Below are 20,348 nucleotides of genomic sequence, written 5' to 3'. Positions count from 1 at the left end.
AAAGTGCTATATAAAGAAACTTGCCTTGCCTTGCCTTGCCTAAACAAAATGACAGATCTTCAATTTGAATAATCGGCTATCAATAATGAAAATAGCCATAGCCCTGGATGTGAAATCGGAGGAGCCTTGATTTGGTGAACAGGAGGCATGTTTGTCAAAGATAAACTGAAACATAAAGCTTTCATCTGTTTTGTAACTTCTTTTTGGAGAATCATGTGTGCGTCATGTCTCGTTGCTTTCCCACACAATGCTGTTAAATAATCTTTAGAAATTGCCTCTTGGAACAAATAATCCGTGTGACAAAGATTGTGCCCCAAAAAATTGCTGTATGTCCCACAATATCACACTAAAACTTGTTTGAAATGGGAACTTATAACAAATCCAGATGCTCATTTATATTTATATCCCTTCATGGTGACACTGATGCTGTGTAGCAGGAACACAGTGTCATGCCACACAATGATAATTAGTAACCCCAGGTTGGAAAGAGCCTTTTTTATTCATATATTTTTGTAGGATTCACATTTGGATCATCATCAAATTATAATCTTCACAAAAATATTATATCTTTTTTACATTTTCCAGTTTTTTGTAGAAGCGTTAAACAAATAAAAATACACACAAAACACCAATAGTTCACAAAAGGATGTTTGCATTTCCATGAATCTCTTCCTCTCAACATGCAAACAATGAGCTCAGCACAAGAGAGAGAGATTTGACAGAGAAAAGGGTTCTTCTGAGGAGCTGTGTCACAAAAGAAGGTCAACACTGTTTACGGGAATGCTCTGGCCACTTGATGCAGGTGTTCACTCTCCTGCTACTTCCTATACATCTCTGCTGTGAAAATTAAAGCCATTGGCATGCATTTGTTGTTCCCACAATAAAAGAGAAATGTATTGTATTCCTAACAATATGGAATAGAAATCCAGAGCCCAACAAAGGCTTTCTGGAGAGAAATGCTATTGTGCACTTTGTTATAGCCCTCATTAGTTCCTGATGTCTCAGTCTAAGGCAACGTTCCTTTCAAAGGAAATCAGGGTTCGAATGTCTCTTGTCAAGAAGACATCACAGTGATGGGAAACATATTTTATTTTATGCAATCTCATTATCTAAACTCTGTCAGACTTCTGTGCTTGCCTATTTGTGTGTAGGTCCAGTTGGGGTTAACTTCTGTTAAATATAAAGTAAGAGGATGTCATGTAAGACATGAAATATAAGGATTCAATACTGTGGAATTCACATGTTCACATGTGTAATACATTCCTCGGTGGAGTCCCGAGCAGCAGTTAATTCAAATCCATAATGACCAAAATCATTATTATAACACATGTCTTTGCCTCACGGTGAATACTATAAATTAATTAAAATACCATGATGAGTGTAACCTTAAAATAGTGGAAACTACACTACCTTCAATGAAAATGTACATGTGAAATTGAAAATAAATATATTAGGAAACACAATATTCACAGTGTTGATGTTGTGGTGGTGACCATTTGTCAAACTGCAAGAATAACGCTTCCATGATTCAACATTTTACACAGTACATGTAAGTATACTGTTACTCTATATATGCACTGTGGTTTATCACAAATACATTGGCTTTAGAGTACTAGTAGTAGTTGTAAAGAGAACGGCAAAGGATTTAATCTCAGGTGAGAGGATATTGCTTTGGGACCCCTGTGACCTATAATACATTATGTCCCCAAAACAAGTTCAGCAGTGAGAACAGCACACAAAATGCCAAATGTCAAAACAAATGAACCTATACATTTCACTGTTGACCTTTCTCATCTGATCTTTAAGTCTTCATAACAAATAAACAATCATATTATTCATTCAAGCCTTCTGAAATCACTGCTGACAGGTGAGTATTTCACAAACCAGAGTAGCAGTGAGATATAAATACTTATGGTTTAAGACCCTTTTCGTTTGATTACCACATGAAAACTGTTCATAATGCCCAACATTAAAAGCAAAGACCTGTAGGAAGTTACAAAAAAAAAACAATAGAGGGAGGAATTTGAATTCCAACACCTATGACCCACAAACACTTGGATGTTTCATTAACGTTGCATGCTAATTACCAGTTGGCAGCACAGCAAGAAATTCAAAAGCATACTGTTCACAACCAGAAATATGGCACCACGTCAACTAAAGGACACAATCACACTCAGCAAGCCCTCGGCCCAGAAGGATATTTACACTGGCAGCACTCCGGCCTTGGAAGAGTTTCTGCTCTGCTAGGCGACGGCTTCTTCACGTGGCAGGTTGAGCCTCACCTCCCCTCCTCCTGCTGTGGAGGCTGAGTACACTGCGGTGCCAAACGCAGAAGAAGAGCCGTTGGTCTCCATGGTGAAGAGCGTGCAGGGACTTGGTAGGGCCGCGTCAGGAGCTACCTTTTCTGGGCTGGACACCTGGGATGATCCACGGGAGGATGTGGGGCTGAGCTGCACAGCTGTGGTGTCCTGCAGAGTGTGCTCACTGGTCTCTATTTCAAACGCTGCACCACCAGCCAACCCTCCATGTCCCATCAGCCCTCCACCCCTGCCGCCCACCTTAGACCTCCGTGAGCTGTTTGGAGGGGGGAGGCGGCTGCACACGCAACAGGCCCCAAAAAAGGAGAAGGCCACCAGCAGCAGGATAGGTCCGATGATGATTGGGGGATTGGCAGAAGGCACCAGGGTGCTGAAAGCGAACGCTCCCACCAGGGTGATGTTGAGTCCAGCCAGCATGATGCACAGGCCGCAAGCGCAGCAGAGGGCCGGGGAGGGCAGGCCATGAGGGCGAGACTTCCTCCTCGTCTTCTTCTGCAGCTCTTTTTTAGGGACAGGGGTACCAGTGTTTCTGTCAGTGATGACCATGTCTTCACCTCTGTCTCTTCCACTGTGGTGTCAAATCTCAGTCCAGTGTCTTCCCCATGGCAAAGTTTAAATCAATTCACAGCCAGGACAACATCTGTGTCTGTAAATAACAAGAAATGGCAGCTGTTAGGCTTTTTTAGGTACTTTCTTTGAAAGTAAATAAGCTCTGTGGTTACACACATATTTGAAACTCTTGTTCTGTGCACAAGTTGTACTGGACAGCTACACACAAGCATCACTCTGGTATTCCTATCAATTACACATGTCATGATATATATCTGTAAAACAATGAGCATTATTTGATACAGTTAAAGTTGGCTCTTACAGTAAAACTGTAATCTCTTACAGCAGAAGCCTTTTGAACTGTACATTGAATTAAGACTATGCTTTTTGGCTCAAATTCTATGTTAAACAATAGATAAGAAAAGTACATGTCATGTGACTTAGATAAAAAAAACATTGAATCAAACAATGATTATAAAATAGGTAATGATGGGTTTTTTCAATGGAGAATTTGACTATATTGATACTTAATAATCACACAGTGTAAATTAGATGCACCCTGACTTTAAATCCTTTATAAAAAAAGTCACAAGTGTTGCTTAATAAAATATCATGCCTGATGAGAATTGCTATTTATCTTATCTTGTTTCGTGGAGTGAAATGTGTGTAATGGCACTGCAGCTGCATCATTCCTGCCAGCTAGGCCACTATGTGAATGGCATTTCAGTATTTAGTTGCAATCAAATCAGCCCTTTCATTCCAGCATGCATCCATTCAAGAGCATTCACTGCACATGAGGAGAGGGGATGTGGGGAAAGGAAATCATTGTTGTTAATCAGTAAATATAATACCCTGAATATATTACAAACAGTAGGCCTACGTTTAATAAGAAACTATGATTTGCAAAGAAAACGTGTAAACGCTTAGCCTGCTGAACTGATGTGATGCATTCCTGTAAAAATTAACCCATGAAAAATCAACTTACCCTTTATGTCGATATACTGAAGGTCTTCCCATTGTTTGATCAGTAGATTACCACGGAGATCCCAGGTCTAATTACCAGGTGAAAATACAGAGAGGTTGAAAGGACGCATAAAAACCAAACGAGGGGTTTTCTTCCTGATTTCGTAGCGTCACAGTCCTGAGGGCACAAGTCATGACAGCCATTCAATCACAAGAGCGAAGCGATCCGAGCTGATGTGGAATATAAAATCCGAGCAGAGGAGAGGAAAGATCAATTATGTGAGATGGCATTTCTTCTGACTGAGACACACAGACGCAACACGGTGCGCTGCTCCCGGTGTGCACCAAGACGCACGTAGCATCTGACAGGTCACCCCGCAACGGAAATGGAGGGAAACCGCTAAAATATGCGAGGCATCTCTCCGGTAGCCGGGGTTGAGTCGTCATATTTCATTTTTACATATATGTGATGATCTGCCGTGCAGAGCATCTTCTCTCCACCATGGACCTCTGGATGCGAATCCCAGACTCCTCCTTAACCATCCATCCTTTAGTGTTCAACCCCTGTGTGTGTGTGTGTGTGTGTGTGTGTGTGTGTGTGTGTGTGTGTGTGTGTGTGTGTGTGTGTGTGTGTGTGTGTGTGTGTGTGTGTGTGTGTGTGTGTGTGTGTGTGTGTGTGTGTGTGTGTGTGTGTGTGTGTGATGAAGGCTGTTGCATCTTGCCTGTATCTCACGAGCTCACCTTTATGTACTTGTTGCTAATTTCTCAAGGAACACACAATGTGAAATCATGTCATTAATAAATAAATAAGCCAACACAAGTGTGCAGTGTTATAAATGATTGTAAGTCATTCTTAAATGGTCACTCATTTGCATCCTAACCTTTGAAATTCCATTAAGTCTTGTGTATTGTGGTGCATTGTGCAATAGACGTGCCTGATACTCACGGTAGAAAATACTTGAATACATGTTAAAGTCATGCATTTGAGTATTTTATTAAAACAAACTCATAATGTTAATCATTATTCAATAACCTGCTGATACTGTTCTATACTTATTGACTGATAGATTGTTTGATTTTTAAACATAGCGAAACATGCTATCTTAAGTATAAAGAGCGGCCCAAAGTGATATATTAACATTTCAAACCTCAAAAACTACCAAAACAAATTGAAATATGAAATGACAAAGCAGCAAAACTTTGAGCTGGAATCATGAAAAAAATATATTGTGCAAAAAATCCTAGTTTGTAAAGCAACTACACCTTTCAAATCATTGAACTGGAGATAAAGCTACAACACTTCCTACTGAAATGTAGTGGAGAGTAGAAAGTGCAAAGTAGATGTATCACAAGTAAAGTACTAAAATACATGTATTTAGTTACCTTCCACCACTGTGTGGCTAGATTTGTGTGAATTGACCCTTTAAATGGTTCCAAGTCTGATTTCAATGCGAGAAAAATGGGAAAGGCTGGTTTCCATTTTCGTTCTCAAGTTTTAATTTCCCAATTATAAGTTGAGTTTTAATTGTCAATCACATTCATAAGCAATTAAATGTTTGTTATACGTCGCTCCATTGCTAATCCTCACAAAGTGTGATTTGAAGCTTGACAATCAAACTGCTGGTTGTCATCAAGGCACTGCAGACTCCTCGGCTGCTGTTGCCGACATTATTCAGCCTCACAGCACGCCACAGTTTTTGTCAGAGCGCAGCGTTCTTCCCCACGCCACTTGCAATGCAGCAGCCATTCTGCCTCTGCTGTCCTGAATATCAATGTATTATGTTTCACTGCGGGGGTACTGCTCACCGTGTAGTTGTTGTGTCTACCTGTACACATGTATTCCAATTTGCTTTATGTTTGTACTGTATGTGGCCTGTAACATTTAAAGGCAGGGGAATTGAGCTGATTTTGATTGTCACATAATGACCGTAATCATAGTTGATGGATATTGAGAACATTGTGACATGATGATATGAGCTACAAGCAATTCAAATGACTGTGTGTATTTGCTTCACTCATTGGAAGGAAGTTCTGCAATAGTTTTTCAAACAAAAACGATATAATCTTGGGAGAGGTTTATTAGGCCATAAAAACAATCTCGACAAGCGAGCAGGTTTAGGAGATAAGAGGTCTACAAGAGATCATCTTCTTTTAAAGAAACCTAAGAAAGAAGGTTTAGCAAGGTTGGGCATATGTTGACGTCATGGCAGGTCTTGGTCTCCAGTAGGCTGCTTAAGTTTCCGTCTAGATAAGACGTCTGGCAGGTCTGAAGTCCTGAAACACACCAGAGCATTTGCTTCAATTACGGTCATCCCCTGAATCAACTACACAAATACTAATAATACAAATAAAACTACTCTTAAATGAACTGTACTGAGTGTATTGATATGTGCACAATGTATAAAAATTAACGTCAGTGATTAGTTTAAATCACATTTTTTCCAAGTATTGCTCAGTAAGCATGATATTTTATTAAACAACATTAGAATTGGGAGGGATGAAACCCCTCTTTAATGGTCACACAGGCAGAAAACAGCACACACAGTGAAATGTGGCCTCTGCATTTAACCCATCCTAGTACCAGGAGTCTAGTACTACAGGAGCAGTGGGCAGCTATTGTACAGCGCCCGGGGAATTCAGTTATTTCAGTCTATCATTCATAATTTTCCAAACAAGGTATGACTTCTTTGGATCATACCTGAATATGATGCTACCAGTAAGATAACATTGGCATTGCAATAAAGGTGGTCCTAGTTAACCAAAATTATACAATATGCTAAATTTGAACATCCCTTTATCTCCTCTAAACAGTCTTTAAGGCAACAGAAAAGCGCATGTCTTATGTAAGAGTTTGTGATGGCTTTTTTTTCAAACATTTTACTATGGTAATAAAATACCTAACTGAAGCACATACACAATTATAGAGATTACATATAGTTCATCATGAAGCATGACCTAATTAACACCATGTGCTTTTTATTAAGTAATTAATCTGTTAGTTTCAGGACCTCATGACCTTTTATTTTCAAATGAACTGCTTTGTAGTTGTGTGACCCAATAAACCAGTGAAGTGGCAGAATACAACTTTATCCTATTAGACATGTGTATGAAATGATCATGATTTGAGTATGAATTCTTATGGCTAATAATGTATGTGTAGGGTTCATACTGATCTTCACTTTGACTACCAAATTTGAAGAAATGTAAAAAAAAAAGTAAGGTGCTCCTGAGATACTCAGGCATTTTTTAATTACAAGTTTTCTTGAAATAAAACTTGTCTCATAAAATATTTGCTAATTAGCATCTGCATTTGTATTTGAAAATGAATCTACAAGGAGATATATTATGTTGGACTCTTACCCTTCATCTGGGTTGGCCTCAGCCATCGATCCGCCCTCCACAAAGGTTCCCATTCGACTCTTGGAGCGCTCCAGGTTGAGTTGACTCTGAGTCCCTGCCGAGAGCAAAGGAGAGCAGATCAACACGTCGCTAAATTCAGAATCATATTTCCAGTTTCACTAGGCTGTATCAATATCTACACGACTTCACCACTTAACATAATGAATCTTTTTTAATTGAACTATATGCAGAAAAACATTGGGAGAAACCAGTTGTAATACATTTTGATAAACTGACATTCATATGAACATGTTCAACAGGTGTAACTTTAATGCAATTCCCTTAGCAAAATGGCTATTTCACATATCACATATGTCCTTGATCTTATAATGCCTTCCATCTAGGCCAAGCAAAAGCAGTTATGAAAGAAGAAAAAATGCTTGTTTTTTTACTTTAACGGCCCCCAGAGAGATGACTGATGCTCTGCAGCAGACACAACACCTCTCAATGGTGTTAACTCTCCAGTGAGCGGACAGGTGTCGGATTTGCTATCAACGAATAAACGACCATGAACTAAATGGCTCACTGTGAAGACGTAAACAATTAATAGGCAAATTCTCTATCCTTCTGTTGAAACACTAAGGAAAGAAAACCATGAAGGCTCGCTCACCTTCTCTTCTTATTGTCTCTACAAGTTGATCGGGAGCGACATTGGCAGTGGGGTGCACTCTGAAGTTTCCTGTGAAGTGAAGACATATTCAGGGACAAAATAACATTTGACTTGAAATACTGATAAAAGAATATACATATTGAGGGTTCAAACAATGAATACAAATATTTAACAACTTACCAAAGGATGGAAGAATATTGTTGATGTTCAGCCAGGCTTTAATGAAGGGGTAGATTGCTATGAGCAGGCCTGGAAAGCAGATAGCATAAAACTAATATAGTGTCATTATCACTATTGGTTTAAGAAGTAGGAACGATAGGAGTGTGAATATAATCTTTTGTTTTTCTTTGACCTGCATTTGTACTGTAGTGGCCTGAAACTAACTAGGAGTGTAGAATACTAATCAGTCTGCTAATTGCATTTGCACAATGGCCATATATTGCATGTGAGCCACACCAAAAGATAGACACACTCCCATGCTCATTTAAATCACGACCGGCAATAAGACGATGATGAAACAGCCTTCAGATTATTTTATACCAGATACAGTGTGTGATGTTTTTTGATGTTACACTCAAAGTATAAATTGATGTCTGAACCACAGGGCTTGTGTGCCTGTCTGTGGCACTGTGCTCCAATTCCACACAGTTATTGATTTCCCTTATAAGCACAAGAGCTGACATTAAACACTGGCAGGTCCTGGGGGTGGCTGTGATGCATGCATGTGCTTAAAATGTCATGAAACTGCAGAAGGAGAGAAAAAAATCTGCCAAGAACACTCTGTTCATACTCATTAGTCAGCCTATGTGTCGGAGGAGGCATCAAGGCACATAAGCCCCAAAACACATCATTAGATGCTACTTAGCTGCACGAGAGCTGCTATAGTGAATGTCTCGGTCAAGCTGCTGTCTACAGTTTTGATTTGCCAATTCTTTGCGCACATGAGTAACACAAATTAATTATTGAGAGCTGATCAAATCATCAGCGAGAACACGTTTACCATTAACAATGCATGCTAATGTTGTCGTCCTCGGATCAAAAGCCCTGGCCTTTGCTTCTTTCTCTTTCTCACTTCTCCATCTTGGCAGTGAAACTCCTCAGGCTGTCAGTCGCTTCCAGTTACACTGATGTATCAAGTGATCACATGGTGTGTTTTTCAAGGATGGCGAAGGAAAAATGTCACAGGCCACATGCTCTCACTTTAATTTGGGATTTTAAAAAAAAGTATTCATTCCTCATTTTACATGTTGGATATTAACTGTCCACCTCAAACAATTTAATTCATGTTTTACTGCCTCATTATTTGGATTCTCCCAGATTCCACTGCTGTGTGCTGTATGTAAAAAGAATAATGATCATTCCATATTATATTTATCGTCTTATTAAAACACAACATCTAAAACAGTAGCTAACTGTCATTTCCTTTTTACACAACTTGAATATTTTCTGGTACTTTATCTATAAAGAAATGCAAGTAGTGTAGGTTCTCCTTTATTAGGACTACAACTACATTTTTATTATCTATTAACCTGCCGTATATTTGTATTGATTTATCTATAACATTTGCATCGACTGATTGATTCGTCTAATTAGTGTTGAAGCTTTGTCCTACCTGGTATAGTAACTTGATGTTAGGGCTCAGTTATCACATTTTGGGCAAAATGGTATTCAACTTGACTAATTTGAAAGAGGTAACACAGCATAAAATGTCCGGCCAAAAAAAGAAATAAAAAGTAATCCAACATTTTTCTATAGCGGTGTCTAAAAACATGTCATCGAGTCAAAATCCTTTGGAGAAGCTAGTCTCTTAAAAATGTGGAAAAAGTCATGAAGTATTAAGGTGATCAAAGAATGTATGTTTTAAGTTGTTAACATTAAAAAATCTTCCATCGATATCCTGTGACACTATAGAAATAATCAATGGGTTTTGTGGCTAAAGGCAAAAAGCATGAAGACAAACAATAAGTAACTACTGTAAATAGCTTTTCTAAAACTGGGTCAGTAGTTAGAAAGTTTCACACACACTCACCGATGCCTCCCGCTCCCAGGAAGATCCCTCCTACAGCATCGGCGTCACACTCCCTGGACACCCCGATGATGATGCAGCCCGCCACGATGCCGAGCAGGGACGAGCCCACCCGCAGCCCGTGGTACTCCCCGACGCTGACGGGGTTCATTCGGCAGGCGGAGGCCTCAGGGCCCTCACTGCCACTGGCAACTTCACTATCATCAGTGGAAACCTTTCCTCTTCCTCACTTTCACTCTCTGACACAGGAACACTTTCTCTGACAGAGCCTCCATCCCTATTCTCCGTGGATCAAGACGTCTCATGCATCTTTAAAGATGGGGCTCTGGTTTCCATTGCCACTGAAAATTAGAACGCTTGGGTCTCTGACTTTTACATGAAAGCGATACGTGCGATACAAATCTGATCACAGCGCTCTTCCTACCAGCACCGGCATCTAGTATCACTGGATGCCTGGAGAGTAATTTAGGCAATATAAATACACTAAAACAGCTGTGTGGTATGTATTGAGCATGACAGAGCATCCAGGAGTTAAGCGTATGACACAGTGGTGGGAGTTCAAGGGCAGGGACACAAACAGAGAAGGGGGGATGGAGGGAAAAGAAAGGGCAACAGTTAGAGAGAGAGAGTTAGAGTATGTGCTACTTTTGAGATTTGTCTGCAAGCTTGAAGGGAATGTGTAATGAAAGGTTCGGAGAGTCCTCTACGGTGGGGGCCCGAGGCCACGCAGAAAGGCCTGCAGTTGCCATAGGAATAGCATATCCATGGCAACAGAGGGAAAAAGAGGGTAAGGAGGATTAACACCGGTGAATAGGAAAACAAATGAACTAAGTGGGGAGAGAGGAGAAACCGTGACACATTTCCTGTTCAGCAAGTCTATGTCGACTTCTATTATTATCAATCGATGGAGCTGTGTGTGTGTGTGTGTGTGTGTGTGTGTGTGTGTGTGTGTGTGTGTGTGTGTGTGTGTGTGTGTGTGTGTGTGTGTGTGTGAGAGAGAGACAGAGAGAGACATAGGCAGGCCCTACCTGTGTGACCCTCCTAGCAACACACTGTCAAAGGATATATATTTTTTGTATGTCAGAAAAATAAGTAAAGAGGCCAATACATGTTTGTTTCCAAGATTAATATTTATTTACATTTGTGAGAGGTAAAACCATCAGTATTTCAAGAAAAATAGCAAATATGAGATGAGTGACGGAATAATAAAGATATGATTTGTAAAGAAATGAGAAGAAGAAGAAGAAGAAGAAGAAGAAGAAGAAGAAGAAGAAGAAGAAGAAGAAGAAGAAGAAGAAGAAGAAGAAGAAGAAGAAGAAGAAGAAGAAGAAGAAGAAGAAAAAGTGCAGTGGTAATGTCCATCAAAAAGTCTTGCAAATGCAAAACCTTAAAGAAGGGAAAAGTTATCCTCGTCGTAAAGCAAATTTGGTCTAGAAGATTCTCTGGGCAACTGAGAATAAATATTTTGCCTTGTAATAATATAACATTGGCCGGGAAGGAAATACTTTTAGAGCTTGCTTGCAGGTGCTAAAGTGGCACACCATCTCTAACGTTCACATAATGAACACACTAAATCACCAAAGCTTGAGCTATTAGTGTGGGAGGCTGTGCAGGGCCATTACTTGTGAGGCAATAAATGTTAGCAAATGACACAAATGTACCTAATCTCTGAGGTTAATGACACTGTGCCCTGTATAGGCTTACGGGTCTCAGTTTGCCTCTAAGACATATCATTTAGAGATACAAATACAAACAAACTTCTGATAAACAAATTATTAAAATATATAAAAAATTCAACCTACATACATAAGAAAAGCAGATGATATTGTTGCAACATGTCATACATTGAAATTATGAAGAAAACCATTTTTGATTGGTAAATTCTCATTAATCTCCAAAAAGATAACATTTATTTATATTTGAATACAATTTGGCTGTTTTCTTGTGGATAACAAACATAGTTATAAGCTATAAGCACATGTTATGTTTAGCATCAAAAAAACTAATCAGCAACGGAGAAATGCTGTGAGAGCAGTGACAATAAAATGTGCGTTGGCCGGGAATCGAACCCGGGTCAACTGCTTGGAAGGCAGCTATGCTCACCACTATACCACCAACGCTTGACAACATTTGAAGGGAAACGCTGAATTTTTTTCCCGTTTGCAGCAAGGCAGCTATGCTCACCACTATACCACCAACGCTTGACAACATTTGAAAGGAAACGCTGAATTGTTTTCCCGTTTGCAGCAAGGCAGCTATGCTCACCACTATACCACCAACGCTTGACAACATTTGAAGGGAAACGCTGAATTTGTTTACCGTTTGCAGCCGAATTGGTTATTCTACTAAATCTGAGCTGGGTTGCAAAAACGAGGGATGCTTCATGCACACGAATCAGCGAGGTTAGCCAGGGAGAGCTATTAAACCACAATCTGCCAGAAATCACAATCCTCTCTAACCAATCAGGCTTCAGACTGAAGTTAGGACCACCCACCTCATTAGCAAACAGACACAGAAATCAAATAAGTGAACATAAATGTAAAAATACATTAAATATATAAAATAATGTATGTTCTGTTTTATTCTCAACTTTTATTTATACATCCATTTATTGCCATATTTATTTATGCATTTTTTTCTTATATTTATTTATTCCTGTATTTATACATTCATTTTTTGCCATATTTATTTATGCATTTTTTTCTTGTATTTATTTATTCCTGTATTTTTTTCCTATATTTATTTATTATTTTATTCATTTATTTCCGTATTTATTCATAAATTTATTTATTTATACTTATGTCATGTTCCTATCTACTTTTTCACATACAATGATGCAAAAGTATAGACTACAAAATAAAATACAAATTTCTACATAATATAAAAGCAAATCAGGTGTGAACTTTGGTTTAAATAGTGAATCGAAATGTTCAATGTAATGTCAAGAAATAGAATAAGGCTAGTTTGCTTCTTAACAAGTGTAATGATCTCCATTTAGTAAAACATATAGGGGGCTTATTACTGTTATTATATTAAAATACGAAAACATGCGAGAAAAAAACAACTTTGGATTTTTAAATAATGGATGTTTGTTGTTATATACAGCTATAGTTTAGTCCACCAGATGGCGGTGTAGTCTGTGGCAGACAGCTGTGAGATTGATAGAAAACATGCAAACACAAAGACATGTAAATATCATAGGCAACTAGAGAATGCTGGAAAGAAATTGCTAGTGGGAATGCTTTATGCTGAAAAGCTGACGCTGAACTGCTATGCTGAAATGTGATGTGTAAGAAAGAAAGTGAATCATTTAGATTGAAATGATACATGAACACTGGGGGCTTGAATGTGTGATAAGAGAAGAAAAGAAAGTAAAAAGGCTTGGAAAAGCAGCAGAATATTTGAACTGCAAACTTGTGAACTAACTTGATGGCGAATGATCTGTCGCCATGCCAACGGCATTTGATGACATCCCATAATACGCTTAGATACGTTGATGGCTGCATCGTTACCAAACCTGTGAAGTTTTGGGCCGTTTGGAGCATTTTTACTGAAGTTATGGGAAAACCGTATTTCATGGTGAGCATTGTGTTGCCATGGCAACGGCATTTGAAGAAATCTCAAAACTGTCCCGTAGATGTCTTCACGGCTGGATTCTTAGCACACGTGAAGTTTGAACACTTTTTGAACATTATCATAGGAGTTATAGCGAGGGATGCGTTTCCATGGAAACGGCATATGATGACACCCCATAATTGACGTAGAGCTGTTGGGGGCAGGACCGTTAATCATTATATGAAGTCTGGTGCTCTGAGCATGTCAGTTGGAGTTATGACATCATCGTGTTCCATGACACAGATGTTTATATTTGAGCAAACGACATGTCCAGAGATCAAAGGTTTCCATGGTGATTTGCAGTAATCAGTTAGAGGAGAGCATTTTCATTGTTCTGAATGAGAGATAAACCTCTTACATGTGAACGTTTTGTTGAAGAACCGTAACAGATATTGGTGAAATTTCAAAGCTTGAAGCATGTCAAGGAACTTGAGCATCTGAAGTATACTTTTTGTGTACTTTCGGGTTAATGATGTGGCCTTTTTGGCAGATTAACTAAAGGTGTGTGGCTGCTGTGATGGGGGGAAGATGTGGCTGAACTTACAATGGGCTTTAATGGAGACATGTTGAACGTTTTTGTCATGCCCTCAAGAGGCATTCTGTTTAATTCTTTTGCTTAATTCTTTTTTATCTTTCAAGCTACAAGATGTTTTCCTATGTTTGTCATGAAAAATTATTTCTAAGGAATTCTAGGGTTTGGGAATTATGGCAGGTTTAAAAGAAAATATGAAGGCAAACTTAAATCTTTCCTCCACTATAGCTGTGACATCACGCACTCTAAAATCTGAAGAAGGCCTCTTTACCAAGCTCTAAAAGGATAGGAATCAGATTTAAAAGTTGTGTTACACGAATAATGTCAGAAAGATGTGTAACATTTTAAAGTTGGAATGAGGTTTCTGAGTGAAAGTATGAAGGACCAGTTAGCAGTTGAAGTTGCATGAAGATTGTTCAAGTCTGAAGAGTTTCTTCATTGACTTCCATGTTAAAAATGTGATAAATTATGGGATATATCTCTGGAATTATGAAAGTTATGAATGATAAAAGTAATAGCCATCGATTCCCGACCGAGCAGAACGTTTTGATGTGTGAACGGAGCTTCTGCGATGTTCAATGTGGGAGGCGAAGTGGCACAAAATAACCCGGCAGAATAATAAAGAATTTTGTGCGTAGCATAACAGATAGTTGGAATGCATTCCCACTAAAATATATACCTTGATAAAACGAAAATGACTTTACTGTAATCAAGTATGGAGGACGGAAATTGACGTAGGTTTAAATAGATAAATGTAAGTGAACGTATTCGGTTTTATTTTCAACTTGTATTTATTTATACATTAATGTATTAATTTGTACTCATATATGTACCTATTATTTATTTTTAATTATTTATTTCCTATTTATCTTAATATATATTTATGCATTTGTTTAATTCTTCCTATATTTACTTCCGTGGGTATGAATATTTGTATGCAAAATTCTGTGGCCAGTACGGGTATCGAACCCGCGACCTTCGCGTTATTAGCACGACGCTCTAACCAACTGAGCTAACCGGCCATGCACTGTATGAGTACAGTAACCTTTTCATACAACATCAGACAACATACTATGATACCTATGAACGTTTATTTAGAATCTATGCAGTGATACGATTTTTGATCGGACGCAACAGTAGCGTGTCCGACGCCAGCTCAGGAGGTTGCGTGTTCAAAATCACGTTGGGGTCAATCTTATTAATGTTACTTGTATTTATATGTATAAAAATAGACCTAATATACAAAGCAGCGTCTCAATTAACTTCCGTCATCCCGCCGATTGGTAAAGCTTTTATATATTGAAGCAAAAATGAAGGGGTAGTAGGTATAATAAATAAATACAGGAATTAATATCTGTGAGAATAACTGTTTGTAAAAAATACAAGACGGTGGCACTGGCAACAAAGCATTTCACTTCCCAATTTATAGATACAGCTCTGGAGACCACTGCAAAATTATCAGTTTCTCTGATTTTACTACCTGTATGTGTTTAATTGTTTAATTGTATTAACTACTTACAACGTGTCTTTGTGGTGTGCTTCAACTTATAAAGTCTATGGTTTCAACCAGAGCCGACCCGACCCATTAAGCGACATAAGCGCCCGCTTAGGGCCCCGCAGCCACTAGCAAAAAAGGGGGAAAAAAGGAAATAAAAATAATAATAATAATAATAATAATCTCAGTACTGTCGCCGTGATAAGTATGTTTAATTAATTGTGTTAATATGCCTAGATTGCCTACTCTTAAAGTCATGTATTATATTATTGAGTCAATAATATAATACATTAACCGTGCTTTACCTGAACCTCATCATGACACTAGAGAGGACGGCAGGATTGTAATTTCCCGTGTTCAGTGAATGCAACAGAGGCAAGACACCAGACCAACCAGAGAGTTGAATGGAGATAAACATCTGTCTTATTGGCTGACAGGTACCTATCCTGTGAGGTGTGACAATGTTTAAACTGTCAGTCGGACTCAGAGTTTTTGAAGATGGACATAAGAAAAATAATTTCTGAAAAAAGACGACAATTCTCAAGTGGTGGCTCACACAACAATCCCAGAGCCACCACTTGCACCAGGTAAACAAGGTATGTAAATGTCAGTACATTTCCAAGTTATGCGAACATGTAAGCAAAGCATAAATTACAGCTACGTTGTTGACGTTACTTTGAATCGCACGGGTAAGCTAAACCGTTAGCAAAGCTATAGCTAGCCAGAGATATTAAATAAACACTTTGTCATACAATCCAAATGTAATGCTTTTTAGCGTTACCTGGTGATTTCAAAGAAAGCTCTCTGGAAAATGTTGACTTACTGTTCGACATGAAGCTAGAAGCTATTACAGTACACAGTTGATCCTGAGTCCTTTCAGTTAACGTGCTTCATAGTTAGCTTAGCTAAGCATCAACCTAGCACTGAAATATATGGATGTTATGTGACAGTATTTCTGAGAAAAAGTCAGCTGAAATGGTGGCATATTTGCCACTGCTTTACTTGTCGACAGCATGTTTGAACATATATGCAGCAGTAAATGTAGCTGTTTGGCCACTGACGTTGCCATAACAACACCTGAATTTAAATGTGCAACCTCTTTTTGTGACAGATTTTTGCATGAAATTATAATTCTTCTGAATGATATTCCTATTGAGAGCTAGTTTCTATGTGAATATTATGAGATGGACAGCCAGAGAGGATACATGAAAAACAGGTATGAAATACTATATGACAGTAAAACAAGAATACAGTTTAAAAGGGGAGTGATTAGTATAAGAAAAATAAAATCTGTTTAAAGTTCTGTCTCATATGGGTGTTGAGAGATGTATCCGTAGATTTTTGTTGTTGTTATTGTACAGGCTACAGACACAAAACATGGACATTACAATAACAAAAAGAGACATTCTTATCTCAGACAACAACAAAAAAACAGAAAAATAAATAAAAATAAAATACAGTCAGTTGGTCACTTCAACATTTCATAAACAAAACAAAGAAAATAGGTTGACAGTCCAATATCATCAAAAGCTTTTATTATTCCTTTTTATCCCACTCTTCGCTAGAGCTGATTGTTTCCCATTTCATGGTGTGTTGAGCCATCCTTTGATTCTTTGTGGCAATCATCCTTTCCAAAATAAATTGTGTTTTTAATCTACTTTTCACACAACTTAAATTCAGATTTCCCCTTGATTGAGCTTTAAAAATAAGTATTTTTGCCAGAAGAATAATTGTATACATCAACTGTATATTGAGGTGTACAGACCTGTTGTCGGTTTCCATCTTTTTTTAATTTACGTTTCCAGTTAGTTGGAATAGCTGAAAGCAGCTGGTTAAAGTGAAGGAAATCACATATCTGACCATACATACAGCGAAAACACTTATATGAAATTAAATTACCTGTGCTATCTAGTAAATCTTTCATGAAAATAATTCTTTTTTTCAGGAGACTTTCTCATAATAGTGGTTTTCCATCTATTAAAACTTCTGAGTTCAACCATATTAATTGATTTTGGATTTCTTCTGGTGTATCTGGGGGGTAATACTGGAAACTCAACCAAGCCTTCAATGCATCTCTAACAAATGGTGAGATTTCTACTAATATGTATTTTTTAATAACCATTCACAGTGGTGAGGTTTTAATTGGAAAAAGGGAAATAGTTTACAGTAAAAAAATAAGTGCCCTGAAAATAAGTTCTGACTTGTTCTCCAAAGACTATTATGATACATTTTATTAATCCAAGATGCTTTTAAGGATGAATTCATTGCTGCCAAATTTGTTAAGTTTAGTCCACCATTTTCAAGTGTATTATATATGTATTGCCTTTTTATCTTGTCAGGCCTTTTTATCTTGTCAGGCTCCAGATGAACTTAAACATTCGTTGTTCAAAGCTTTTAAAAAAGGACGCCTCTGGGGAGGGAAGTGAAATCAAGAGATAAACAAACTGTGGAATCACAAGTGCATTAATTATTGTAATCTTTCCCTGTAATGAGAGAGCTTTCCCTTTCCATAGATCTCTTAATGTTGCTCTCAAAGTGCACCAGATTGATGCTTTTAACTTCAATATTTAAAAAAAGATCTTCCCGGGGAGGTGAGGTCCACTGTGTTTACATGCTTATTTATACAATATGTGTGCTTATGTTAACATCATAAGACAAAAGTTGGTTCCGTGTTGTGTGTAGTGAGAACGCGCTAGTGAGGGGGGCCCCCAAGCCAAAGCTTGCTTAGGGCCCCCAAAAGTCTAGGGTCGGCCCTGGTTCCAACAGACACTGGAATATAATGGCTAACATACATTTAGCGAATGAGAATGAGAGTGGTCTTTTAATTATTTTCAGAGCTGTATGTCGAGTATGTGAAATGCCGCCAGCATAAAAAAAGAAGGGCTCGTCCGGGATTTGAACCCGGGACCTCTCGCACCCTAAGCGAGAATCATACCCCTAGACCAACGAACCGACGACGATGTCTTGAGTAATAAGAATACAGAAAGATCGCAACGGCATGATCCTTGGACGTTTATTTTAGATTTTATTTTTGCAGAAAAAGTCGTCATATTTTGTTAGTAAGCACGAATACAGACAGTACAAAATGTAAAGTCCCGTAACATAAACCACGAGCAGATACATTGTTTCCACAAGGGCCATTATTTCTGTTTTATATTTGATTGTCTTACATTAGCTAAAAAACATGTTTAGACATTTTATGTCGAAGTTAAATTGGCACTTCCCGAAACTAGTGGAGACCTAACTGCAGATAGCGTAGCTAAATATTAGCCTGACATGTTTGCTAGCTAGCAACAGTAAGACTTGTAAAGTTAGTTAGAAAAACATGAACATATTTAAACTATATATTGTTGGCTAATGGTAAGTAAAAATGCTATTTGCTATAAGAAATACTACATACCTGAATCGACATCATTAGTTTGATCCATTAACACAAACAACAAGTAGGCGCGGCTGTTAGTGGCTAACGTAACTGGCACCTTGCTGTGTGTTTGGAACAGTTGACTGCAGGTTAGACTGGATTCCTCACTAGCTGTATTTATAGGGATACAAGTTTAAAAGTTAAGCCTACTGGTGAGATATTATACTTAACTGCAATTACTTGCGTTATATATACCGTCTGTACTTATTACACACTAAATAGACACTAATTTGAGTTGAGCATCAGTTAATAGGCTTACTAAAGACCACGCGTCATAATGTAGCCTATGATTTTGTTATGGCCTATGGCTGTACCTATGGCTGTACCTGTACCTACCTTACCTGTTTGAGGGCCACAGGGCAGAGACTGCTGCTGGGTTTCTTCCCCCACCTCTGCCTACCACTCTCTTTGCATATTTTATGTACACAGTCAATACCCCCAAATTCCCCTTAGGTAGAGAACACAGCAGACTTTACATGGTAGCTTCCTCAACTTTTGGTAATAGTCTAGTCGCCAGCTCATAGAGTCCTATTGTATAACAATGTATAGTATTGGGAATAATAGGCCTGCTACCTTACTCCAGATTTCCTGTGTGTCAATTTTTTTCTGTCAACACATTATTGTTTAAGAATATGGATAATGAAATCATAACATAAAGTTATCAAAGTTTTAGATTCTGTTCACAGAATTACCAAATGAAGGACATGCCTTTGATAATGCTTTAATGTTGCAAGATCCCTAGCAAAATAGCTAGTAATCAAATTACCTAAAAACAGTTGACGCAGTGGGTTGGAGCGCTTCTGTTGTAGAGGATGTGGCTGTTGTGGAGGACTACAAGTACCTGGGAGTGCACTTAGGCAATGGATTGAACTGGAGGAGCAACACTGATGCTGTGTACAAGAAGGGGATGAGCAGACTCTATTTTCTGAGGAAGCTGAGATCCTTCAACGTGTGCAGCAAGATGCTGGAGATCTTCTACCAGTCTGTTGTGGCCAGTGCACTCTTCTTTGCTCCGGTCTGCTAGGGGGGCAGCATCAGAGCCGGTGACACCAGCAGAATCAATAAACTGATCAGGAAAGCTGGGTCTATCATCGGCATCAAGCTGGACCCCTTTGAAGCTGTGGTGGAGAGGAGGACACTGAACAGGCTGTTGTCCATCATGGATAACCCCATCCATCCTCTCCACCTGCAGCTGGACAGTCAACGGAGCTCCTTCTCTAACAGACTGCTGCAGCTCTGCTGTCACAAGGACCGATACAGGAAAACATTCCTGCCCACTGCAATAACTAAGTACAATAAATCACCTCTGGCTGGCAGAGAACTGTCTCTGCTCCATAGTTTCTCTTGGAATAAAACTACATTGTACATTTATATAATCTGTTCAATATTTAATATTCCATCTGTCATATATGTATGTATA

At 38.5% G+C, this 20,348-nt stretch overlaps 2 protein-coding genes across 3 annotated transcripts; both read right to left on the bottom strand.

Annotated features, from left to right (window-relative positions):
* Positions 1-492: 492 nt before the first annotated feature.
* tmem275a (transmembrane protein 275a) lies at positions 493-4,373 on the bottom strand. The gene is made up of 2 exons (XM_079650636.1): positions 3,853-4,373; positions 493-2,964 (listed from the first exon to the last, which is right to left on the bottom strand). The coding sequence occupies exon 2, from the start codon at positions 2,862-2,864 to the stop codon at positions 2,244-2,246; it is 621 nt and encodes a 206-aa protein (XP_079506762.1). The 5' UTR covers positions 2,865-2,964; positions 3,853-4,373; the 3' UTR covers positions 493-2,243.
* Positions 4,374-5,890: 1,517 nt separating this feature from the next.
* Positions 5,891-10,733, bottom strand: kncn (kinocilin). 2 transcript variants are annotated; one of them, XM_079650520.1, is made up of 5 exons: positions 9,863-10,733; positions 8,020-8,088; positions 7,840-7,908; positions 7,191-7,284; positions 5,891-6,104 (listed from the first exon to the last, which is right to left on the bottom strand). In XM_079650520.1, the coding sequence occupies exons 1-5, from the start codon at positions 10,014-10,016 to the stop codon at positions 6,032-6,034; spliced, it is 459 nt and encodes a 152-aa protein (XP_079506646.1). In that variant the 5' UTR covers positions 10,017-10,733; the 3' UTR covers positions 5,891-6,031. The 2 variants fall into 2 exon arrangements, with proteins under 2 accessions (XP_079506646.1, XP_079506647.1); XM_079650521.1 differs by having other exon boundaries at positions 9,869-10,733.
* Between the last annotated feature and the right edge of the window lie 9,615 nt (positions 10,734-20,348).

The sequence above is a fragment of the Notothenia rossii genome, assembly GCF_949606895.1.
Source record: "Notothenia rossii genome assembly, chromosome: 9".
NCBI classification, from domain to species: Eukaryota; Metazoa; Chordata; class Actinopteri; order Perciformes; family Nototheniidae; genus Notothenia; species Notothenia rossii.
Note: the sequence above shows the minus strand (reverse complement) of the source record. Positions and strands in the feature narration are given on the sequence as shown.